We start from the raw sequence: 23,824 nt of genomic DNA, 5'->3' as shown, positions 1-23,824 counted from the left end.
CAGTCTCCTGCTCAGCATCCTCACGCCACAGCTGGGCACTGGCCCCCCTCCCTACGCTGGGCTTTTCCTTTGCTGCAATCCTAAAGGCAAAACACAGCCTGTGCTGCGGTACCTAGGGAGAATTTAATCAAACTGAGACATCCTCTTTCCAAATGAAAATATGCTGCTACAGCCATAGGATAGCTGACAGAACCTCATCTAGCAAAGACAAACTCCTGACACGGTTCCAGGATTACAAAGACACCAAGACTTGGGATCCTGGACGCCCTGCTGTTACTGCAACACCTGATGCACTAAGGACACCTGTACGGGTGCAGGCACAACACAGCTCTTCCAGCCTTCTTTCCCTCTTGTGACTCCTTTACGCCCCAGCGCCAGTCTTATCCTCCCAACACCTCATTGCAATCCTGGGGAAGTTCATCCCAGGTCCACATAGTCCTGATGCTGCTGGAATCCTGGCAAGGGAGATGAGCTTCACTCCTACCACAGGTGCCTGGCCTCAGATAGCCTTTGCTACCTGCTGTAGTTGTATCTGGGCTGCTCCGCACGGGGCCTGGCATGGCTGTCCCTGGTCTCGGCACACTGCTGCTGTCCAGGGCACGCCCTGCCAAGGAGCAAACCCAGAAAAGACTGAGGTTTACTGGTGCCGGAGCTGCGAGGGAGCTGCTGTCCCTGCCACCCGGTAGGGCCAGGAGAACCAGAGCCCAGCGGGCAGTCTGAAGGGCCGGGCACCGCGTCCGCTGCCGGCAGCGCCCGCGGAGGGGGCGCCAAGGGTTAAATCGTTTAGCAAGGCCACAGCGTGATAAATGCGGCCATCGGCGGAGCCGGCGCCTCCCACCGCCCCCAGGGTCGGGCTGGCAGGAGCGGGCGGGTGGTGGCGGCAGGGACTCTTATCCTGATACGGCGCCTTCCGCCGAGTGCGGGTCTGGAAACACTGAGCAGCGGGACTGGCTCCGCGGCCGCGGCGACACAAAGCACGCAGAGCCCTCGCCCAGAACCCGGGCGGGCGGGAGCCGGGGGTGTCGGCAGGGAACGGCGGGATCTCCCACCCGGGGCACACCCGCTGGCCGCGCAGGCAGGAGCCTTCCCCCCACGGTCAGCGAGGAGTGTCGGTTCTGGTGGAACAAGACACGGAGCTCCGTGTCCGCTCCGCCAGCCCGGGCCTTGGCACGGCAGGGCCCCCTGGCAGCCTCGGCGTGCGCAGCACACGCACACCCGTGCACACGTGCGTGGGCAAACGCACAGCGCAGACGGGCAAATCTTCGCGCAGATGTGCCCGGGATGGGTGTTGGCGACTGTGCAAGGGCAGAGACGCGTCCTGTAGGCACGCACGAGCCTGAACAACCTCAAGCAGTAGGAACAGAGCACGGCACACGGGCGCCAGCCCTGGAGCTACGCTGTAGAGCAAGCACCGTCCAATCTGTGGTGCATAGTAGCAGGGTGTAAAGAGATAGTCAAGAAAGGTGCAAGAACAGCTTTTGCTGTCACCACTACCACAGTCACGGTAAGGCAGAACTAGGAACGGCCTAATCCCTCCCTTTGATTTATTTACTCAGTGCCTTCATCTCCAGAGGACTCCTGGAAGCTTGGTCACTGCAAACACATGAGCCTGTGTCAGCGAGTTGCAGAGCAGAGATCAGGAGAGTTTTCAGAGAGGTCACAGGTCTGACACAAATTCAATTTTATTCAATGTCTCTATTAGTATTTGGGGTCACTTGAAATCATCCCTCTGTAAACTGGGTCATAACAGGAAAAGTTAGCAAGCTGCTGCCTTGTGTCATCTGCCAGCATGACAAGAACTTGTGTTGGTGGTAACTTGGACTACCACTTGAAACCCCCTTTCCCACCATGCAGTCGCTGTTCCTGAGACAGTCATGTGCATCTTGCAATGCCTCAACCACACAAATCTCTAGCTCAGGGAAGAGCCTCTCCCACAGCATCTCAGGTGCACACCTGTTTTGTAGGAAAGCAGGGAATACCCTGGCAAAAAGGGCTGACACAGCCAGACTCACCTGCATCAACACACAGCTGCCTGGCTAGGCCCATGTGCACTCCAGTGAGGGTAACTACCCGAGTGAAGCCACAGGCTCTACCTGTGTGTTCAGACTCTGCTCTTAGGGTTTTCACCCAGCCCTTTTTCATCTGTACCTCTGTCTCCCAAAACATGTGCATTTACATAGGGCCTGATGGTACTCCCAGGCCAGAGATGCTGAGCATCTCATCCAGCTGCTGCAAGGACTCCACAGAACTTAGGATAAGAAAAAGGTCCTCCTTGCCAAGACTACCCCGTCCGTGATCAGCTACGTATCACTTGCATATCTGTTCAGTGTTTTATCATGCTGCAGATACCTCCACCTTTCTCCATACAAACTGCCCTCTGCATCCACCTCTACAGACTCAGAGGCACTCTCAAACCCCAGCTTGCCCTTGCCACAGTGGCGAGCAGGGTGCTGGAGGCTGGCTGCCTCTCCCCACGCTCCTCCTCTCCAGTGTCAGCGTTTAATTAAACACTCGTGCTAGTACCTGCCGCCTGTACACAGAGGGCTGGCTGCTCCAGCCTTGGGAGCACTCGCGTATCCCTCGCTGCGTGGGCAGTGGGACCCTCCCAGGGGACACGCGGCGGGGGCTGCGGGTCCCTCCCGCAAGACGCGGCGGACGGCGCAGGGCTGGCGGCGGGGCGCAGTGGCGCCACCTGGTGGGCGCGGGCGGGGACGAGTAACACCAGAAAACACGTTGCCTTACTATATTCTCCCTACTATTGTATTTCCCCTACTACATCCCCTTCCTCCCTCAGAGGATGCAAAGGAGATGCAGGCATCTCCAGGGCTGTGCATGACGAACAACAGCGTATGCATAGCAGAAGGGAATGTTTTAATTAAGAGGAAAAGGATAGACCGTGGCTCTGGTGACAAATGCCAAACGGATCTTTAACATCCAGACGCAGAAGCAAGGAAATGGATTTCTGCAGCATGCAATACATCCTTATCTCCACACTAGAATACAAGGAGATACAAACCCACCATGCCTGCCAGCAGCAGTGGTGTACAGCTGGCGCCTCAACCACAGCATCACAGAATCAATTAGATGGGAAAAGACCTCTGAGATCATTGAGTCCAACCTATGAATACGACCATGTCAACTGGACCATGACACTAAGTGCCATGTCCAGTCTTTCCTTAAACACCTCCAGGGACAGTGACTCCACCATGTCCCTGGGCAGTCCAGTCACTCTTTCAAGTTTAATCACCCTTTCTCTGAAAAAATTCTCCCAACTTAAACCTCCCCTGGCACACCTTAAGACTATGTCCTTTAGACCATAAGATCATGCCTTCCTGCACAGATGGCCCTTCTTGAATACCTGTGTAATAGGTACCTTAACACACTCTACAACTGCTGTTAATAAGGTGTAGAGACCAAGAACCAAGTGATCTCCCAAGTGGGAGGCAACACCGGGGCTGTAGGAGAGCTTCATGTCTGGCCACAGGTAACAAGATCAGCATCCACTTCTTGGCATCACTGCTGCACAGCTGGACTTTGGGGGATTTGAACCAGGACAGCATATAGGAATCCACTTCAGTACTAGATCACATCAATACAGTTTGTGCCAAATGATCTCCAGTCCCCCAAGAGATGTCTTTTCTGTTTCCAGTTGAATATTGTGCCTCTTTTGAAACCTGGGCTCCAGTTAAGAATGACCATTTGGTTACATCTTGTATTTTGGGACGGGTGCAGCATTCTTACAGAGTGTTATGGTACTGGGGATGTCCTGGAGACCAAAAGGGCTGCACTTCTACCCCCCCACCAGGCCAGGCCAACCTGCAGTTTTCTCTGCTGGGATGTTGCTGCCAGGCGAAGGATGGTAAGGGTGTGCAGGAGCTGCTGGCATCACCTGTGACTCCTTGTATAGCTGGCCCTGCAAAAAAAAGGTGGGTGGGCCCAAGAGATCCCTTTACCCTTGGGGGGCTTCTTTTCTCAGTGGACTGCCTGGGAGTTGTAGAGTGCTGACCTGGGTCTGTCTTCCTTTGTCCCTCACAGCACAGTGCAAATCCACATCTGTGTGGTGCTGCTGAAACATCCTCTCCCTGTCATGAAATATTCATGCCTGCCTCCAAAAGGGCTCTAGCACAGCACTGCAAATCTGTATGTCCCTCCAAAGACAGGCAATCTGTGCTGCAGAATGTGACCCCGGGCTCTGCTGTGAGATCAAGCCAGATCCAGACAGCTGATCTCTGTCTTTGAGGAAATATAACAGAGATGAAAAGAAGTAGCAAAACCCCAAGAGGTGTTTTTGAGCCTTGACCCTTTCCAGGCTGGGAATCATCATCAGAGTCTGCAGCGAGCAGCTTATGAGAGTTGGGTCTACAGAGCAGCCCAGATGCTGAAGTTCTTTCTCAGGCAGAGATGATTGTTCCCAAGCCCAGGAGCCCTGCTTGGAACAGGCTCTGCTGCTGTTGGATTTGCTGGTTTAAGTCCTTCTGATGCTGCGGTGGCTGTGCTTCTCCTGGCATTACTGAAAGCTGCCTTGATTTCACTGTATTTGCTCCAGAGAGTGCAAGTCCTTGCTAGAATGTCACGGTGGAGTACTTGCTCTCCCCTGTGGGTGGAGTAGTATAGGTCTTGGGCCTCACAAGTTACTTCTCTTTGATTTTTTTTTAATGTTCAGAGCATTTTTAAGCCTCCTCCTCATTTATGTTCAAGATGTCAGACAGTGAAAGTAATATATTTAAAACAATTATAGAGAGACTGTTCTACTCCAGGGAAAGTTTCTGAGCTGGGGGTGTGGGAAGGCAGGACTCCTTCAGGAGCTCTGTTGTGCTGTGGGGACCTCGCCTCCCTGGGTGGTTCTGGAGTAGTGTGAAGTGCTGCCCAGGGAGCTCTCTGGGCAGGTGTTAAGGCAAGAAGAGGATTCAGCACTTGGGCACACAGTGCAGGTGGTGTTTGAGCGGCCTGGCTGGGCTGGCAGATGCAACTGGTTTGTTTGTTCCTCCCTGTTCATCCCCCTGATAATCCGATTTACATTCCCTTTTCTTTCCCTGGATCCTGCTGTTACCATGGGAACTGTGTTCACAGTTGCTATTCATTGGCTTCTGGAAAAACTCTTTTTTCCCTTTTCCCCCTTTTCCATCTTGGACAAGACGCTGTGGCTGTCAGAGGATGGGGAAGTTGCAAGGCTTCTGATAACTGGGATAAAGGCAGTGGTTAGAGGGAGGAACTGGGGAAATACGGCAAGACTGATAGGTACTAGATGTGGTAATTCAACTCATGTGGTCTTTAGCTTGGTCTTTTCTTCATCCACACCTATGAAAAGGAGTTCTAGACAAGGTGAGTCTATGAGACTGCCTGCTTGCCCCAAGGGCCTCTCTTGTCTCTGTCAACTTGGGAAGCCAGCACCAAGGTGGTACATACTGTGCTCTTCCTTGTAGCTGAGATTTTTCCTACCTGTTTCTGCAGGAAAGGTGGCGTGATGACCTTGGTGTGGTTGAGAGGCAGGCAGGAGATGCTGCTCCAAGCTCTTCAATGTCACCTTTTTGTTGTCTTTTTCTTTGTCCAGAAAATTTGTGCTTTGGCCTCACAGATTAAGAGTGTGAACAGAAAGTTGCAAACAATTGCAATACTACCTTTTCAAGAATTGTCATTTGTTTGCTTCTTTGTTGCTTAAGTAACTGTGCCATATTCACTTAAATTGGGTAAGAGGTTGCATTTGAAGGAGGAAGGGGCAGTGGCAGAGGGGAGGAGCAAACTTTCAGCAATGGAGGACCACAGCTCTGGAATTTAACTGTGACAAAACTGCTACACTTTTCATGGACATGAATTTGAGTGGGAGGTGTTTGTTACTGCCAATACACTTTTCTTCATACCCAGTTCTTCCACACGAGGTTGAACTGCTAAAAGTTGACAGTGCATCTGTTAAGATTGGCTCTAGAAACCAAATGTTCTTGAAAATAAAGAGAGAAACATGCTGTGCTTGCCTTTAATCTTCCCAGCCATCCACCTCCCAGTACCATGCAGAAAAGCCCCATAGAGCAGCCCGTGTGCATGCAGATGGCCCAAGATTCCTCTGTGTGAAAGATGCAGCAGGCTGAAGGACAAGTTCCTCAAGGATGGCAAGAGACAATACAAGGCTTCAAGGAAAGGTCCAGACGAAAATCTCCAAGAAGAGCTCTTCCCAGTATTTAATTTTCCTCTCCCACTTTGTGTTTTCTTTTTAAAGCTACATTTATGTTCTACCTCCCACGGCAGCTACCTTGGGTTTAGAGCAAACAGTGAGCCAGCTTCCTCAGAAAGATCCTGCACCCAGCAAATAGCACTGGGATCACCACAGACTATAAGCACTACAGCAGGACTTCCCAGGAAAGATAGGAATATGATCTTCCTCCAAGGTCACAAAATCTTTTCATCAGAGGAAGGAAAAACAAATAGAAAGGCCAAATGCAGGCTCCATACTTGACTCCCTTTAATTGGTAACCATCTGGCTTTGAGAAGAGCTGTCAGCCAATGTAGAGCATTTGGCAAGCTTCCTCAGCTGCTGCTCTCCTAACGTCAATTCTTCTTGGAAGTGCTTTAAGCCCCAAGATGCCAAAAGGAAATGAAAAGAAAATCAAAGACCACAAGAGTGAAAAGGAAGAGCATGGATGCCATATAGGCCAGTGGACAGAACGAGACATTCCTCAGTTCCACTTCTAGGTCAGGGAGCAAAGTGCAAAGACTGCTGGCCATCCAATAGTGGGAAACCTCCCACCCAGCCAGCCACGTGGAAGGAACCGCAATACTTTGAGCACCATACTTCAAACAAGCCACTACAAATCCCTCAACATTTTCCGGAAGTCTGGCTGCTCAACTCAGTGTTCTGGCCAAATTCCAACTTCAGCAGTGACTTTTTATCTTCCAAAATTCCCTCACTTTAATTTCTTTGTCCCAACTACTGTGCAATGGTGCTGTGTGGTTGCTGTTCCAGCACAGTGTTCATCCACCAGGAAAGACACAGACAATCTTACAAATCAAATTCATTGTGCTTGACAGACAAGAGCTGTGTCACACTTCCTCAAGTTTTGCCCTGGTTCTGCCTGATGCCACGTTCTGCTCGAGTAAAGGGGTGCTGCTCTCCACTGAGAAACCCGTGGGTACAGAAGGAACATCCTGGCTTTGGATGGTGTGAAGAGGCATGCTAACCATTCTGCACAAGTCCTCATGCATTCTCCACCAGCACAAGCCCTTTTGCTCTTTTCAGGGAAGCAGCGACACTGGTAGCAAAGCTGGGCAGCAGGAGCTGGGCTGCAGCATTTTTGTGAGCACTGCCACCCCCATTAACATGCAGCACATGGCTCAAGCAGCTTTTAGATTACTCCTTCCTGACTCTGGGACATTGTGCGTGAGTCAGAGGCTTGCATACTTTCTTCCCCTGATCCCTGTGAGTCCCTAACACACAGCAAATTACATTTTGAGCAGTTCCCTTAATTTCTGCATGCAGACAACCTTCTTCTCACTTTTGCAAAGAAGGAGAGTTATCCTCTACTCCCTCAAACAGCTTCAGACACACGTGGACCACTATCCTCTTTCCTCACATGTGCATTCAAATTCTGCCATCCACTCTCAGAGGCAGGTACATCACACTCCCCTACAGTCACGCCTCCTCTGCTCATTTCCACCCCACTTCCCATATGTTGCTTCAGCTTCACACAAGGCATGTGTAGAAAGCAGCTTCTTTTTCCAAACTGTGGTAATGGGGTTCTGGCACAGCTGATGGAGGGGAGGATCCCCTTGTTAAATACATTAGTCCTCACTACAAAGAGGGAAGATGTAATTTCCAAATGTGCTTCCACAGATCTGTCCTGTGTGGCAAAAGTCTGAGACCCAAACCTGTGAGGTTCTCCCACTGTACCTGCCCTGTCAGAGCAGCAGAGCTGTAATCTCATTGACTCCTGACCTGAGAGAAAAAAGCAAGCATAAAACTCCTTATTAGAGCATCTGAAACCACCAGGGACCTGCAGCTGATTAGACATCTTACACATTTCCAGAGGAGCAGGTTGCGGCTGCCTTGATCTGCACAATACTGTGTGATATCCTCACTTGCTGTCTCAGGAGCTGCCCTAGACTTGTGCTTGGCCAGGACACCCACTGTTGATGGGGCAACAGGAGCTCAGGAACTCTCTCACATGCACTTCTTTTCAGAGGGTGAGTGCACTGGGCTGACGCTCTAAGGTCTGAAAATCCCCATGCAGGGAAGAGGGAGGCGCCTAGACAGGCCAGAGAGAAAAACTCATGGGCCATCAGGCCTGGACTGTCTCTTCCTGAGTCTTGACATAGCCAATTTACACCAAGGAACCAAACACAAAAGGCTGTGGATACCATTCCTCTTTTCAGTTTCCCAGGCTTGGATAGGGAAAACAAAGCTTTTCCTTGACACTGTACTCCACTCAAAGCCACAGGAACCTCTGTGCAAAACTTCCCTCTTTCATGCCTCTCCTCCAAAGCCTTTCTTCCTTGTCGATTATGCAAAGTGCCCAACTGATGATGATGCCAATGAGACTTCAGGCAGAAATCCATCTATTTCTCCCCTCCATCTCTTAATTAACATGGACTTTAATTACATTTCCCGTTTTCATGACAAAATGTTTCTCTCCTGAACTTGCCCCTCCTTGAGATCATTATGAGAGCTCTTAATAATAATCACCATCATCTGTCTACCCTGAGAGTGAGGGGGGGGGCACCTGCTCCATCTTCCCAAGTTAGCCCATCCCACATAGCCCCCGGTCACTCAGCCCTTGGAGAGCCACATGCTCTGGTCCTGTGCCAACGGAGAGAGGTGGAAGCAGTCCTAACAGGTTGGCATGACATATTTCCAGGGCTGGATAGTGCCTGAAGGTTTTGGCTTCAGTGAAAGACATTACAATTCAAGGGTGCGTACAGAAACAAAGTCAGTTTGGGGAGGTATTACAGATTCTCTTGTTTTCAAAGGTAAGGATGGGCCACCCTTGTGCTGAAGATGTATCCTCATTGTCTATACAAGGCATAGCAAACACTGCTAGGGAGCTTTGCAGTAACACTCAGCTGGCTCACAGACTAAGGCAGTCAAAAAACAAGGAAAACTTTCTAATACATCCCCCATTCTCACTGATTCAGCCACTAGAAAAGCAATCACCTTAGTAAACCACAAAGCAACTATTTCCAGGGAGAAAGTGAAAACTGATGAATCAGTCCCTATGCATTCTGATGGGAACAGGCAAGAAGCTGATACAATTTACCAAAGCATGGACTGGTGCAGTCAGGTTTTCATGAGACTCAGGCATTTGTGTAAAGGTCACTCAAACCATTACCACTCTCTTCACAAGTCTGGGAACCCCACTCAGATGCAATCTGTCATGGCAGGTAGGCTGAATCGACCCTGTGTTTGGAAACTCAAAATCAGAATTAGCTCTCAGATTGACTATTTTATCTGAATGTGCAAAATTCACCAGGCAGCTGGTGGCTTTGTCAACTCACAGAGGTCCAGGAAATAAGGTTTTTCCTTAGTTGTTACTTGACCCCTCAGACTTTCAATGCTCCTCAAAGACAATATCTATCCCTCCCAGCAGCAAGCCATAAGGCAATACCAAACTGAATACCAAAATATGCCATGTTTGCTTTAGTTTGCAGGCAGACAGAAGACAGCAAGCTGCCCACCTCTTCCACTGTCGAGTTCTAAAGAATCAGCAATACCCCAGATACAGAGCAGACATGACATCAGGCTCTTGGGACCGAGGCAATAAGGGCAGCATCAGGGTGATCGCAACCGAAATGACTCTAAGTATGGCCCAGACACAGTCCACAAGGCAAGGACTGCATGATCCAAATGTACAGCTAAGTGCATCATGCGTAATTTGGACAGAAAGAAGAGCTCCCTGCAGAGCTCCATGCAAGGGCAGCAAGCATACCATGAACACAGACAGTGTGTCTGCTGCTTGCAGAAAACTCTATTCCTCCTCACAGTCACACAGTGCAAGAAAGCCAAGCTAATTGCCCAAGCAAGAGAGTGTTGATAAGTGTGGCAGAATGGAGACGATGCCCCTTTAAATGTGACTAAAGTGTTGTCAACGGATCTGCCATGGTAGAGGAGTTAATCCCCCCCAAGCCCCTCTCAGCCACCGTGATGGGATAATTAGATGCGAGGGCTCAGCACAGACGATGCTCCGGTCGCTTAGCAACTAATGGTTTCCATGGAAACAGCAAAGCACAGCCTTCGGAGCAGCAAGTGAGCAGTGCAGCAGGGCAGGGAAAGATGCCTTAAACTCCTGCACTGATCCTCTTCTCCAGAATCACTCAGAGGCCTCGAGGTATTAAGGGAATAAGAAGGGGGTGCCTTAAAGATACAATATCCCTGTTTCAAGCAGTAGCACTAAGAGAAGGGTTTTTTTTCTGACTAAACTTTCACTGACATGGTCCTCCTAATCTCAGTGACTCTCCATGAACAGGACAAGCAAGGCTGAATCCTCTTATGCAGAGGCTTATGCCCCAGCTCATGGGTCACCCTGCTATAAGCAGCTGAGTGTGATTCCAGCATCAGTTCTTGCACCTAGGGGCTAAGAAGTGAAACACATACAAACACAAATGTATTTGCATTTTCAGCACTGTCACATAAGCAGCCATGTATAGGTATCCAGCCCAGCTCTGAACCAGCAGGCAAAGGAGGTTTCCTTTTGATTCTGCAGCTTCACAACACATATAAAAGTGACACCACCTATATGTGGCATGTTTCACCAGAAAAACAGAGATCAGATTTATTAACCTTAACCCGAGACTGTCATCTGCTACTTCCTTCAACATGACCAATTCCTACTGCTTTATTACCACTCCTCCCTGCTTGAGTCAGTGTCCCACTGTTTCCAAGCACTGCAGCCATGACCTGCAGCACTTGCACTGAATACCACGTGTGCTGTGAAGCTGCACAGCACAATCCCATCATTTTGCGAGCTGAGCAGAGACAAGTTCTGTTTGCATTTTGATAAGAGAGCTCTGGAACACTGAGCTGGGGCTATTGATTCAGTACTAAGTGGTCTTCATCACTCTCACATGATGCAGGGATGGTCTGCAATACTGCCTGTTTGCACAGCCCTATGTGTTAAAGCTTTGCATACCTCTCAGGTCCTGATGGCACAGGAGGAGGTCTGGAAAAGCAAACAAACATTGCAAAAACAAGCCTTGCTTTCCTCCCCTCCCCTCCATCCAGCCCCAAACTTGTGACACAGTACGAGGCACCCCTTTCAGAGACGGCGAGCAGACTGTGCCTTGGGCACTGGCTGCAGCACTCGGTGCTTTTCTCCTCCCCTGTAGGAGGAGACTTTGGCAGCATGCACTCGCTTCACCATCTCTTCTTGGCAGAAATAAATGGCGAACGGGGCAGACCCCTCCCTCGGGCAGCATCTGTGCCGGAAGGTGGCACATACTGCTGGCCAGGGACAGCCAGGCTGGGCTCTGGAACCCCTACATGTGTCAGTCAAAGCCATCGACTCACAGCTCCTTTCTCGCCTCGCTGCACGCAGTACCTCACCCTCCCTGCAAACCTAGGGGATGCCGGTTGTGACGCCCAGGAGGGATAGAGCATCCCATGAGCAAGCCTGCACACACAGCCAACTTAGCCACCAGCCAAGTCCCCTCCCTGGAGTCCTGTTCTGATCTACCCAATGTTTCAGGAAGGCACCGGAGCAGAGACACCAAAAAAGTCATAGGCCGTTTCAGACTCTGTCCCCTATGGCGTTCAAAGAGGGAAATCAAAGGGAAATGCTGCGCTTTGTTCTGTGGGGGAAAGGCACGAAAGGTGAGTGGCGGTGAGCCCAGCAGAACCAGTTGCTTCAATCGTCCTCCAGCTCACCTTTGAAGTGGTTTTAAAAATCAGGGAGGAGGGACAGAGACCTGAGTTCAGCTCTTTTACTGCAACTTCACAGAATTTGAGGATGTGGGGGGTAAGAGGCTGCCTTTCCCCTGCCAGAAAAATAGTGTATCCATTGAGAGAGAATATGGCTAATAAAAAAGGCTATGAGGCTCACCAAGTACACGTCTGGTGTTCTCATATCCCAAGGAGGCTACGAACAGCTATGATGACAGCAGCACCTACCTATGGTAGCAGAGACACACCAGGCGTCTGCAGGAATAACAAGGCACCCTGACACAGCCCCTGGTCCCATGCCAATAGAGCAACCAGTCACAGCCTTCTTCCTGTCTCATGTTCCCTATCTTCGAGCCCACCTGTGCTTTCCCCATTGCTTCTCTTTAACAGAAAGTACTGTTTTTAACCCCAGCCCATGCAAATCCTGGGAGCTCTTTCTATATTACAGTCACAGCATCAGCCACTCTGCAGCACAGGGAACTGAAGCAATACTAACATAGCAGGAATGGCCCTGTGCAAGGATAAGCCACCTACCGTACACCCTGTACTGGGAAGAGGAGAAAAAAAGACTAACTACTTAATTGGAAATTAATCTCTACTCTACTACAGGAAAAAAGTATATATAAACCCCAGAGCTGATTGGCATGACCAGTACCCACAAGGGTCCCCACAAAGTCCAATGAGTTTGCTTCCAAAAAAACACAATCAGCTGGGCAAAGCCCAGACAAGAGATGATATGCTTGATATCCTGATGTCACCATGGAAAAGCAGATGTCACTCTGTACAAATTCAAAGCTTTCAAGTTCTGAAGAATGCCACAGCCATGAGCCAGACTCAAGTAACAACTCTGAGTCAGAAAGCAAGTTATAGAGCTGCCCTATCTTCAGGGAAGAGAGCAAGCTTGCATCCAACATCTTTCAGAAACAGGAGCAAATATAGTGTCTCTGGCTTGCTGAGAAGACTCCACAGAGCACATTCACGTGAAGCCATAAGCCTGGCTGAAGGCATCTGCCTACACCTTACACAAAAATCAGACACCCTGAGAAGCAATTGACCACACCTGTAGTTATGCCTTGAATCCCAATTGTCTTTTCTCATGATTTGCAAACAGTCAGTTTTAATCTGAAACACCAGGAAATGGGAACTGGCAAGAAATGAGAACTGCACTTGCCCCGACCCCAACTTGCAGCCTTACAAAGCTTCCCTGTAGTTATTGTGCTTACAAGGTGTGTGGGAGTAGGTGAGACAGGTTTTCAGTTAAACTATCCCATTAATTGGCTTCTGTGCAGGTAACACTCACCTGAAAAGAGCTGACTTTGAAGAATCCAGATGTTCTGAGCCAAGACACCTCCAGCTTGTCACCTCTCTGTGTTTTCAGCTTCCTTCATGATGCAGACAAAGAGGCTGAGTGCTTTGGCCTTCTGCATGTGACAACGGGTTCTCTTCTATCTTCTGTTCCACCTTCTAAAGCTAGAAGGGGGACCAAAAATTGAGATGGCTTTAGGATACAAGCATGAGCCCCTGCATAAACCATAAGGCATAATTGCAGATTAACAATTGGCAGATTGACAGATTTACATTTTATTTGTTACAAGTTAGCTGTATCAGTCTGACCAAGATCCCTTTCCCCTGGGAAAGCAGGGGTAGCAAGGCAGAGCTCAGAGGTTACAATGCTTTCACCCAGAACACACAGCATACAAACCAGTGGGACTGGGATTCAGCAACTGAATGGCCAAAGGCAAAATTAAGGCCTGATACACACAGGCTTTTATAGCTTTTCCCTATACCTAATGGAAAGGTTCATGGTTGCAAACATACCTGTTTAAAACAGGCTTTAAGCTGGAAACCAGCACTTCTGTTTCCAGTCTTGCTCCATGGCACAGACTAGGCAGACCACAGGGCTCAGTTCCTGCTTTACCTCTGTTTGTTATGGCAGCACCTCAAATCTCTACTAGTAAGAAGTAAACATTACCACGTGGGGGAATACTTTCCATTGCTGCAGCAGAGGCAGGAAATATTAGCAAGCTCTTTTCACACCTTTTTTTTCAGGAAGGGTCTAAGTACAACTGTTCAGGGCTTCTCTAGGTGGAACACTATCAAATTATGTTATACCCAACCCACCTTCCCTGGTGTTACTTACCAGTTCCACACACCAGTACAGCCTTCTCTGAGGACACAGAAACCTGGGGAAAGATGGGAAAAAAGAAACTCTGATCAGCTGCAGAGGAAACTCTCATCAACTGAAGCTGCTCTATAGCAGATTTTGCTGGAGAGCCCCCACCCAACTCAAGGGCCACGGACTCTAAGCAAGCTACAGGAGAATTCACTGCAAAATTTCAGCTCACACGGCTTCTGGTGGCCAAGCCATGGGCTCCAGTTATCCTCCTCCAGCTCTGTCAGGCTGCTCTTCCCAGGGCATCTCCTGCAAAGTGGCACAGAGAACCATGTCTTCCCATGGGCAAGTCCATCACTTGGAACATTCATCTGTCTTTTACTCAATAGTGCCTCACAGGTGGCCCAACAGGCTTTTCAAAAGCCATGCCTGGCTGAAGAGCAAGCAGGTCAAGAGATTTCATCTGCAAGCAAGGTCTAGCTATTGCAGGACTTCTTTTATTCCCTCTCCCTCCAAATACTCACACTGTTCTGAGATTATTAACATATCTGCATCCAGTCTAGCCCCCTGGAGTAAGCTTATTTCTGAGTTACCAAAGGTTAGGTAGGTAGGTGAGGTGTCTGTGTGAGCATGCATGTAGATAATCACAAGCTTAATGAACTACCATGCCTCAGCTGATGTGCACACCACTGTGTGAGAGTTTGACTCAAGGCAGAAAGCGAAAAGCAACTTTGTGGTGCAGCAGGTCAAGTGATATGTGGTAAATTATTAAACTATAGTAGCCAGATTGTTTGCAACACATCCCAAGTCAAATACCAGACTCCAGTCTCAGGAAGGCAAAAGGGCTTTGATTGGGATGTGCAGAGTTTTTGAGGAAAGCAGCCAACTGAGTAGGTCCTGCTCACACCTGAAGGTTCTAACAGGGATCACATTGTTTCCACTAACAACTGGATTTTGTCACACAAAGGTGGAAAAAGTTGTGCTACTGTAGTCTTTTGCATCTAGCAAAACCAAAGACATACTGATTACCTAACAAGAACTAAGCAAACCTTGATACAGTGTAAACTATCACACTATTGAAGGGGCAAAACTGAGCATCCCAGATCCTTCTCTGCCCTTTGAAGGTTTTCTCTTTAAGAAGAGCTTGGTCTGGTGTTTGGCTTATTTTTCAACAGCCCATCTCAAAACGCATAAAGGGTGAGAATAGTGACAGCAAAAAGTGCAGGAACATTTGGCTCCAAGCCCAGCAGAGCAAGCCTGCAGTGGAGAAAAGCACCTTCCCTTTTTCTTTCATGCAGAAAGAACCCCCAAACAATTCAAAGCCACAGTTTTGATGCAAGGGTCACAGAATTCACTTTTAAGCTGAGATTCTCCCAACACCATGGCACTAATATTATGGCACAACCTTTTCCAGAAATTGCCAAAACCAGCCTCTTTCTGTTAATCTCCTTGCTCAGACGAGCAACAAGTCCCTGATGTGCTCCTCTGCTATGAGCATAACCTGCATCCTCCTATAACATGTTCAACATATGTAGAGTCTGAAATCTAATTCCTGCTGGTACTAAGCCAAGACTTGGATTTTGATTTGAAGCCTCTCTATTTCCATATGTGTCACCTACCTCTGCTGTGCCCCAAGTAGAAGTGTGATGGCGAGTGGGTGAATAGTATGAGTATGTATTGCAACCACCCATTCATAGCAGACGTGAATGCTGCAGTCGTTATGGCCCAAGTAACAATTGCAACTTCCGTTCCTCTTCCCCTATCCCTCTCTGTTTGGCCTATGATTCCTTTGGGCTCCTTTCACCTGAAACACGTACCACGTATTTTCAAATCAAGCCTATTTTCTAAAGTGCTGCCACAGGCAGTGTCCCAAGAACTGTATGTGGAAAGTATGAGCGCTGTGACCTAAGGACTACTTTCACCTGCATGCCCATGAGTGCAAAGAACTGATATGTTAAAAGTGATGTGACCAAGTGTAAATGCACTAGGACGGTAGCTTCCCTGACAAGGGAACAAACGAGGGTGTGTCTGTGCAGTTAATGTCACCTGAGCCACTGCAGCAACCACAGAAACATTAAGCTGGAAAAGACCTTCAAGATCATCAAGTCCAGCCTATGACCAAGCACTACCATATCAACTAGACTGTGGCACTAAGTGCCACGTCCAGTCTTTCCTTATACATCTCCAGGTGACATGGACTCCACCACCTCCCTGTGTAGTCCATTCCAATATCTAATCACCCTTTCTGTGAAGAAATTCTCTCTAATGTCCAGCCTAAACCTCCCCTGGAGCAGCTTAAGACTGTATCCTCTTCTCCTATCGCTGGTTGCCTGGGACAAGAGCCCGACCCCCACATGGCTGCAACCTCCTTTCAGGGAGCTGTAGAGAGTGATAAGGTCATCCCTGAGCCTCCTCTTCTCCAGGCTGAACAACCTCAGCTCCCTCAGCTGCTCCTCGTAGGACTTGCGCTCCAGACCCTTCACCAGCTTCGCTGCCCCTCTCCGGACATGAGATACACGTCGCAGAGACACAAGCGGCTGCCAGTGCCACGGCTGGCATCGCCGGGTCGGGTCAGCGCGGTGTGAGGGGCCCGCAGCGCTGGATGGCAGCACTGAGGTGGCTCCGCTCCGTTCCGAGGGGGGCTGGATCTGCCGCCGCGCCTGCGCTCGCGTCTCCGCGCCATGGCCGTGCACTACTGCGGGCTGTGCCGTCGCACGGTCTTTACGGGCCGCCGGCACCGCTACAGCGCGGGGCACCGCCGTCGCCTGCAGGACGCGCTGGCCCGGCTGCAGGAGGCGGCGGCGACGGCGCGGGCGGCGGCGGCCGATGTGGACGCGGCCGTGCGGCCCTATGACCCAGCGGAACACGACGGGCGCTTCTGGTGCCCGTGCTGCGGGCGCGGCGTGCTGCGGGACGGGCGGCACGGGGGGCTGGCGCTGCCGCAGGCCGGGCTGCTGCGGCACTTGGCGGGGTGCGTGGGCAGGGACCGGGCGGGCTGGCGCTGCCGCAGGCCGGGCTGCTGCGGCACCTGGCCGGGCGCTGACGGTGTCCTGGTACCCGCAGGCCCGAGCATCGGCGGGAGACGGCGCGGTTCTGGCGGGAAAACCGGGCGGAGGCGGCGCTGCAGGAGCGGTGCCTGGTGCCGACTGAGGAGTACGAGCGGTTCGTGCGGGCGGTGGACCAGGCCCTGGCAGAGCACCAGCGGCGGGAGGAGGAGCGGATCCGCCAGGTACCGCCTGCCGCCCCCCGCACCGTCCGCGGCCCCGCCCCCGCAGCGGCCCGGCTCGGCCTCACCCCCGTTCTTCCCGCAGATGGCGGCCGACATCCGGGAGGCCGAGCGCCGGCAGCGGGAGACGGTGCAGGCCGCGCTCCAGGTCGGTGAGCTGTATCCTGCCCTGGCTGCGCCCCGGAAGGGACCGGGCGTCGCACTGCGCGCCCTTACTGGAACCGGGTGCGCTCGGGATGGGCTGGGGGCAGCTGGGTGGGGGCTTTGCTCATTACCAGAAATACTGGTTTTTTTTCCTGAATCGCACTCAGCTTCAAACAGAGGCAGAACGTTGTGCAGGACCTTCTGTCTGCAGCCCCCCCTCAGGACCTGAACGGTGAGCACTGCTTCCCTTAGCGATAGCTGAGGTGTTCCTACTCAAAGCACCCGATGCGGTCGCAGCAGCTGCCAGAGTTGACGCTGTTGCCACTAGGATCTTATAATCCTTGGCAAATTTTTGTCTACACTGCAGTAAGCACTAGCCTCTATTCCAGGGACACCCCTCAAGATGCAGAGCAGCCCGGCCTGAGTGGGATGCAGACAGGACCTGACTTACTCTGGATGGAATCAGGACAGTCTCTGACCTTCATTGGCCACCAGGTAAGGGTGACTGGCTAACAAGTGTGACTTCAATTTAACTGCGGTTCTCCTACAGCATGTGTCAGAAAGCAGAACAAGGGGTGCAGTCTCTGTCATGAAAAAAACAGCTTTGTAGATTTGGGCAGGTAGCTAGTCCAGTTTCAGTTATCCTCTATTAACTTTCATTAAGTAAATGTTCACTAATGAGGCCTTAAAAACCCCAAATGCTCCTAAAAGAAAGTACAGAACAGCCTCTCTCTGTCTTTCTGTAACAAAACTTGTTTCTGGAAGGGAAGGCACACAATACCCTTCAGTTCAAAGATACTCTTAAACATCAGATTCTCATTAGCATTTTATGTTTCTGTTAACAGGAAGCAGAAGGAAAAGGAAATGTCCACACAGGTAATCGCATCTCCATCACAACTCACTGGGTTGCTGTCTCCTGGCTTGCATATTTAACAGGGATAACTTAAAGCAGTTTTGAAGCAGTTGCAGCATAACCAGGAGATGCTCACTCGTCTGGCAATATTTGACATACTAGAGAAGAAAATGCTTCTGTGTTACGAAAATTCTGTTACCACTGCTATTGTGGGAAGTGTAAGACTTAGGGTGTGATCTGCTGTGCCTTAACTGAGGAAACCAGCTCCTTTTTCTTACAACACCCAGACTTGACTTTTCATTTGCTGCTTGCTTGGTAGGCTGAGCAGAAGGATGGGGGAAGAGGAGGTGCTTTTCCCTATCTCAGTTTAGGATAACTTCAGTGGCTAAATAAATGTTCCCCGTGACTTCTAGGAGCAAAACCTCCATGGCTAACAGAAGAAGAAGATGGAACCAAACAAGAGATTGGACCTTCCTACGAGGAATTTCTCAGACAAAGTGAGCAGCTTGCACACCTTTCAGTTCACCTTAGTCACTTTACCGAACTGGAGAACTGAAAGCAATTTGACTGAAAAACTTTTGCTGAACAAAACATTTGGGGCTTTGAGCAACCTGGTCTAGGGAAAGGTGTCCCCATCCATGCCACGTGATCATTAAGTTCCCTTCCAACCCAAACCACTCTACGATTCTATGATTTTTTTTTTTCAGAGGAGAAGCAGAAGCTGAAAAAGCTCCCGCCGGAACGTGTTGGTGCCAACTTTGACCATACCTCTCAGACAAGCGACAGCTGGCTCCCTTCCTTTGGGCGGGTTTGGAATCATGGCAGGAGGTGGCAGTCCAGGTGAGCTTCAGGGCAGCACAGGTAGATGCCAAGTGAAGGGTTTGTGGCTTCTGTCCATGCAAGCTATTCCTGGAGCAGGCTCCATGGTAGCAGCAAGTTTAAGATGTCTTGCCGCTTGAGTAGTGTTGTACTGTTCCACTGGCATCTTTTAATGTGCCAGACCTGTGTCAGCAATGTGGAGAGACTGCTACTGCCCGCTGACATAACAAAAATACTGAGTGAGCTCCCATGCTAAAACACTGTGCACAGCTCTGTCTTAATTGTTCAAGGCAGTGTTAATTAAAGGCTGCTGAAATCTGACTTTTATGCTCTCTTTCAGGCATCAATTTAGAACCGAATCAGGGGAAAAAAAGAAAAAAAGGTGATCAGATGAAAAACACCAAAGATGCAGCTCTGTTGTGGAAAGATGGACTGTAGGTAGCTGCAGTTTTGTTGGTGTTGCTGCCAAGTTTAGGGTCATGTTTAATATACACTTAGCTGTGCTCGGTCCCCTGAAGGCAGGGTGACCTCAGTACTGTTACTGAGAGCTACACTGTAAGGACATGCAATGTCCATCTGGACATCCACTTATGAAATCTGAAGCTACACAACACATGTCCTGCCAGCAAGGACAGGCTCCTGAAGATGCCATAACTTCATTAACAGAAAGCCTATTATATAAAACAGGTGTTGCCAGTGGCCTTCACTGTCATGGAGTGTGACATCTCCTTAATGAATTTTTTGAGAAATAAAGGTTTTTTTTTTTTAAATGTTCCTGTGTTTGTCGACCAACTGAAACTCATTTCAAATGCAGGGGCCACTCTGCAGGCAACTAATGCCAGGTGCCAATTTACATTGCTTTCCTTAATTCTAACATTCATTGTTTCACGTGGTCTAATAGAATTGGCTGCTGTAGGTGATGCAAAAGTTCTTTCCCTTGTTGCAATATAAAAGCACGTTTGCAGTACGCTTGTAACTATGTGTAAAGGCAAAAACTGGCTGATAGAGGACAACAACCATGACGGGTACCAGAATTCACTATCAATAATGCATCAGTAATGAAATGTACACATTCTTGGAAAAGAAAAATTTTATCAGTAATTTTATTACGTGCATCTACATATGACACATTGCTGATAAGGTCACTGGAGAACCTGCAAAGCAAGAAGTCCCAAATCAGAAAACCAGGTCAAAGCAGGGTAGCACAGTGCTGACAGTCTGACAGCTTTGTTCCAGCAGGAACACTTGGCCATGGTGTCCTGCAATAGCAGGGAGGACACATGTCCACTACCCTGCAGCTCACATTCCTTCATCTGATGGGCATAGGGACAGAATCACAAATTGCTCTTTAATTCTGGAGAACTGATGTTTCCACTAACATCTCCTCAGAATGTCACTCGGAATGCAAACAACATACTCTTGACCATCTGGAAGAACAGCACCCCCCAGCCACATGAGAGCTGCCTGCTACACAGCACGTAGCCAATTATTAGCTTGGACAGCACAACCCAGCTCTGTCTGCTAGCTCTGACAGCACAACTCAATTCCTCCTCAGCGCCCAGCCTCACCTCCCTATGCATCCTCCCCTGCAGCAGGCGCATCTCCACCTTTCGTGTTTCGGGTGTAGATCACTTGGGCGCGGTGCTTGGACACCAGCTTGATCAAACCTACGAAAAAGAAGGAAATTACATGAGCGTGCACGTACTCACAGATGCCAAGGATGTTGAGTCCCTCCTAGACAGGCAATACAACGTGCAAGATGAAATACCAGAGGGTAGCAGCTCATACAAGGCTTTCATTCTGATCAGGCAGCAGTTACATCACAGCCTGTCCTTCTGGGAGCACTTCCCTGGTACAGCAACGCCACTGCATGCAGAACTGCTGCCCCATACTTTGGAGTGCTTCTGAAACACAAGCTAAGGCAGTGGCTCCCCAAAACCAGGCCAATTTGCACATGGAACAGTTCAGATGCTGCAGGAAACCTGCTAAATGAGCAAGGAAAAGAAAATAGCTAAGTCTGCACCTGCAGCTTTCTGTTTTTCCAGTTTTGAGTACTCACCTTTGCTGAGCAGCTCCTGGAGGGCAGCCCGAGCCAGGGAGCCTCGAATCTTCAGCCTCTCTGAGACAACTGCAGGTGTGATGAGTTTGTAGTTGGGCACTTCTTTGCACAGTTTGTCATAAGTGGCCTTGTCAAACAGGACAAGGTTGTTCAACTTGTCTCTGACTTTCCCCTTGGACCACTTCTACTTAAGAAGAGAAAAAAAACAATGCCCCATAAGCCATCTTTTAAACAAGAACAAAAGATCGAGTTCAAGGATGCCCCAAGAACTGCACCATCGAATGTTTCCATATCACATCCCAGGTTAAAGTACTAATGAGATGCACAAAATGGCCTTTGTAAACGAAACGTTTTGCAAACGAAAATGTTGCAAATACCTACAGTATCTGCAAAAAAAAGGACTACAGCCTTCTGCTACTCGGGGTCAACACCGTTACGTCCAACTTGTTGGCAGATGAAAGGACTGCTCCTCTAACAACACGATGCACCCGTCCGGCCATCACCCACGCTCAAGGCCCGGCCACGCCGCCCGCGCCAGGCCTGCGGTCCCGCCCGCTCCCCGAGCCCTCGGCCCCGCCGACTCCCACCTTCTTCTTGGCTTTGCCTCCGGACTTGTTGACCGGGTCCTTGTCCTTCTTGGCGGACTTGCCCGCGTCCTTCTTCTTCTTGTCGTCTTTGGGCGGCTGCGAGGTGGGGAGAAGGGTGGGGATGAGCGGCGGGGCACGGAGCTTCCCCCCGGAAAGCCCCGCGCGAGTTCCTGCCCTTCTCAAGGAGCCGCCGGCGCCGCTCTAGGGGGTCCCGGCCCGTCCCATCGCCCGCGCCCCGGCCGGCCCCACTCACCATGGTGCGGGTACGGCTGCTCCGCAAGATGTCGGCGAGAAAGGAAGGGCCCGGCGTGCGGCGCGGGCGGGCTCCGGGCGGGCGGCACGTCCCTTCCGGGGCGGGCGGACAGGCGGGGCCGCTGCCGGGGGACGGCCATGGCGATCTTCAGCGTCTACGTGGTGAACAAGGCGGGCGGCCTCATCTACCAGCTGGACCACTACGCGCCCCGCGCCGACACCGAGAAGACGTTCAGCTTCCCGCTCGACCTCGTCCTGCGCCCGCATGACGAGCGCGTCGTCGTCGCCTTCGGGCAGCGCGACGGCATCCGCGGTGCGGCGGGCAGGGAGGGCCGGGCGGGCCGAGCCGGGCTGGGCAGGGCTGAGTGAGTGAGCGAGTGACAGATTGACTGAGTGGCTGACAGACTGACTGGTACCACCACGCTGTCTCCGCAGTGGGTCACGCCGTACTCGCCATCAACGGCACCGAGGTCAATGGGCGTTTCACGGCGGATGGGAAGGATGTGCTGGAGTTCCTTGGCAACGCCGCTAACTACCCGGTGTCCATCCGCTTCGGCCGCCACCGCCTCTCCTCCAACGAGAAGCTCATGCTGGCCTCCATGTTCCACTCGTGAGTCAGGGTGGGCCGTGAGGGGATGAGGATGCCACGGGCAGGGGCGGTGAGGGACGCTGAAGGTCCTGTCCCCACAGGCTGTTCGCCATAGGATCACAGCTGTCCCCCGAAGTTGGGAGCTCCGGGATCGAGATGCTCGAGACTGACACCTTCAAACTGCACTGCTTCCAGACGCTGACAGGTACCATCCGGCCCCAGGCACCCAGCACCACTCTGCTGTGCCAGGGCTGTCACTGTGCTCAGCCTTCCTTATGTTCCTGGCATTATGGCTCTAGGGATCAAATTCATGGTTCTTGCTGACCCGAGGCAGACAGGGATAGATGCTCTTCTCCGCAAGATCTATGAGATTTACTCTGACTTTGCTTTGAAGAATCCTTTCTACTCCCTGGAGATGCCAATCAGGTAAGGAGAAGCCTACTTTTAGTAACCTGGCTGCAACCCCTCATTGCTTTCTGCCTGGGCAGTAACAAATGCAGACAGCCCTTAAGTAGCGAAGCAGACCCAAAGGCTGAGGGAAGGGGAAGCCACAGCACACTGCTGCAGGGACAGGACACTGACCTGAGCTCTTTCTGGTGCTGTTCTGCCAGGGAAGTGGGAGGTACACTTCCTTGGTGCACACTCTGCTGTCCTAACTTAACACTCAGGCCTATACAAGGAGCTTTAATCTTAATTAAGGACCAAGCCAAAGCTCAGCAACAGCTGGTTGTGTCATAACTTCCCTGATCTCTCCTTGAAGGATGCAGAGCCAAAGGATGTGAAGATCCTTTCTTAGCTTTAGTCATCCCTTTTGCTTTTCTGACTGTTTCAGGTGCGAGCTGTTTGATCAGAACTTGAAACTTGCTCTGGAGGTGGCAGAGAAAGCTGGACCTTTCGGACCTGGATCATAGAAAAAGCCTTGCCTGTTGCCCGGACTCCTTACTCTGAAGAGTGGGGCCTCTCTCTTTCCTGGCTGGCCTCTCATGGAGCTCTCCCCTCCACAGCAGAGACTGCACATCCCCAAAACATGCTTCATTATCTCCTAGGATACCATTTTATCACCTTTGTTGTGAAACTTACGTTAAACGGATTTATTAGCGCTGTTTCCATTGGGCCACAGGGGCTTATTCTGCTGTTGCAGCTCCACTGCACTTGGGTGAAGGAGGTGCAGGTCCATGGCCTTACCAAACTCAGTGGTTTTCTTCCCTGTCATAATTGTACATATGTATTTTTTCTGTATAGCTCTAACTTACGGTCTTGCAGAGGGTTTCTATACAGAAGTAATAAGTGTTCATTAACGAGGTGAATGGCTGCTTGCTTTC

At 50.6% G+C, this 23,824-nt stretch overlaps 4 protein-coding genes across 4 annotated transcripts in view; 2 read left to right on the top strand and 2 right to left on the bottom strand.

The window, feature by feature from the left end:
• BCL9L (BCL9 like) overlaps positions 1–13,193 on the bottom strand; it is a 63,784-nt gene extending 50,591 nt beyond the window's left edge. The window contains exon 1 of the mRNA XM_027881433.1: positions 13,161–13,193. The gene's annotated coding sequence lies outside the window, so the exon portion shown is untranslated. The remainder of the gene's footprint in view (positions 1–13,160) is intronic.
• Positions 13,194–16,654: 3,461 nt separating this feature from the next.
• Positions 16,655–19,557, top strand: CCDC84 (coiled-coil domain containing 84). The gene is made up of 10 exons (XM_027881313.1): positions 16,655–16,944; positions 17,037–17,202; positions 17,285–17,347; positions 17,511–17,575; positions 17,733–17,838; positions 18,189–18,219; positions 18,610–18,693; positions 18,904–19,036; positions 19,356–19,454; positions 19,511–19,557. The coding sequence occupies exons 1-9, from the start codon at positions 16,655–16,657 to the stop codon at positions 19,399–19,401; spliced, it is 984 nt and encodes a 327-aa protein (XP_027737114.1). The 3' UTR covers positions 19,402–19,454; positions 19,511–19,557.
• Positions 19,558–20,090: 533 nt separating this feature from the next.
• Positions 20,091–22,032, bottom strand: RPS25 (ribosomal protein S25). Its single transcript, XM_027881430.1, has 5 exons — positions 21,915–22,032; positions 21,662–21,757; positions 21,075–21,258; positions 20,584–20,682; positions 20,091–20,169 (listed from the first exon to the last, which is right to left on the bottom strand). The coding sequence occupies exons 1-4, from the start codon at positions 21,915–21,917 to the stop codon at positions 20,588–20,590; spliced, it is 378 nt and encodes a 125-aa protein (XP_027737231.1). The 5' UTR covers positions 21,918–22,032; the 3' UTR covers positions 20,091–20,169; positions 20,584–20,587.
• On the top strand, positions 21,998–23,813 carry TRAPPC4 (trafficking protein particle complex 4). Its single transcript, XM_027881429.1, has 5 exons — positions 21,998–22,226; positions 22,349–22,523; positions 22,604–22,707; positions 22,802–22,928; positions 23,335–23,813. The coding sequence occupies exons 1-5, from the start codon at positions 22,052–22,054 to the stop codon at positions 23,411–23,413; spliced, it is 660 nt and encodes a 219-aa protein (XP_027737230.1). The 5' UTR covers positions 21,998–22,051; the 3' UTR covers positions 23,414–23,813.
• The last annotated feature ends 11 nt before the right edge of the window (positions 23,814–23,824 follow it).

This window comes from Empidonax traillii, unplaced genomic scaffold, assembly GCF_003031625.1.
Source record: "Empidonax traillii isolate 1590-97213 ecotype Southwest subspecies unplaced genomic scaffold, ASM303162v1 scaffold87:size1256882, whole genome shotgun sequence".
Taxonomy (NCBI): domain Eukaryota; kingdom Metazoa; phylum Chordata; class Aves; order Passeriformes; family Tyrannidae; genus Empidonax; species Empidonax traillii.
This window is presented reverse-complemented; position numbering and strand designations above follow the sequence as displayed.

What these genes read in the sequence shown, in the direction of transcription:
- RPS25 (XM_027881430.1), bottom strand. An exon ending in GAGGCAAAGCCAAGAAGAAG is followed by an intron (nt 21,259 to 21,661) that starts GTGGGAGTCGGC and finishes CTTCTTAAGTAG; the next exon opens with AAGTGGTCCAAGGGGAAAGT. An exon ending in CCAGGAGCTGCTCAGCAAAG is followed by an intron (nt 20,683 to 21,074) that starts GTGAGTACTCAA and finishes TCTTTTTCGTAG; the next exon opens with GTTTGATCAAGCTGGTGTCC.
- CCDC84 (XM_027881313.1), top strand. Translation starts at nt 16,655, where the DNA reads ATGGCCGTGCACTACTGCGGGCTGTGCCGTCGCACGGTCTTTACGGGC. An exon ending in AGGAGGAGCGGATCCGCCAG is followed by an intron (nt 17,203 to 17,284) that starts GTACCGCCTGCC and finishes TTCTTCCCGCAG; the next exon opens with ATGGCGGCCGACATCCGGGA. An exon ending in GGCAGGAGGTGGCAGTCCAG is followed by an intron (nt 19,037 to 19,355) that starts GTGAGCTTCAGG and finishes GCTCTCTTTCAG; the next exon opens with GCATCAATTTAGAACCGAAT.
- TRAPPC4 (XM_027881429.1), top strand. Translation starts at nt 22,052, where the DNA reads ATGGCGATCTTCAGCGTCTACGTGGTGAACAAGGCGGGCGGCCTCATC. An exon ending in CTGGCCTCCATGTTCCACTC is followed by an intron (nt 22,524 to 22,603) that starts GTGAGTCAGGGT and finishes CTGTCCCCACAG; the next exon opens with GCTGTTCGCCATAGGATCAC. An exon ending in TCCCTGGAGATGCCAATCAG is followed by an intron (nt 22,929 to 23,334) that starts GTAAGGAGAAGC and finishes TGACTGTTTCAG; the next exon opens with GTGCGAGCTGTTTGATCAGA.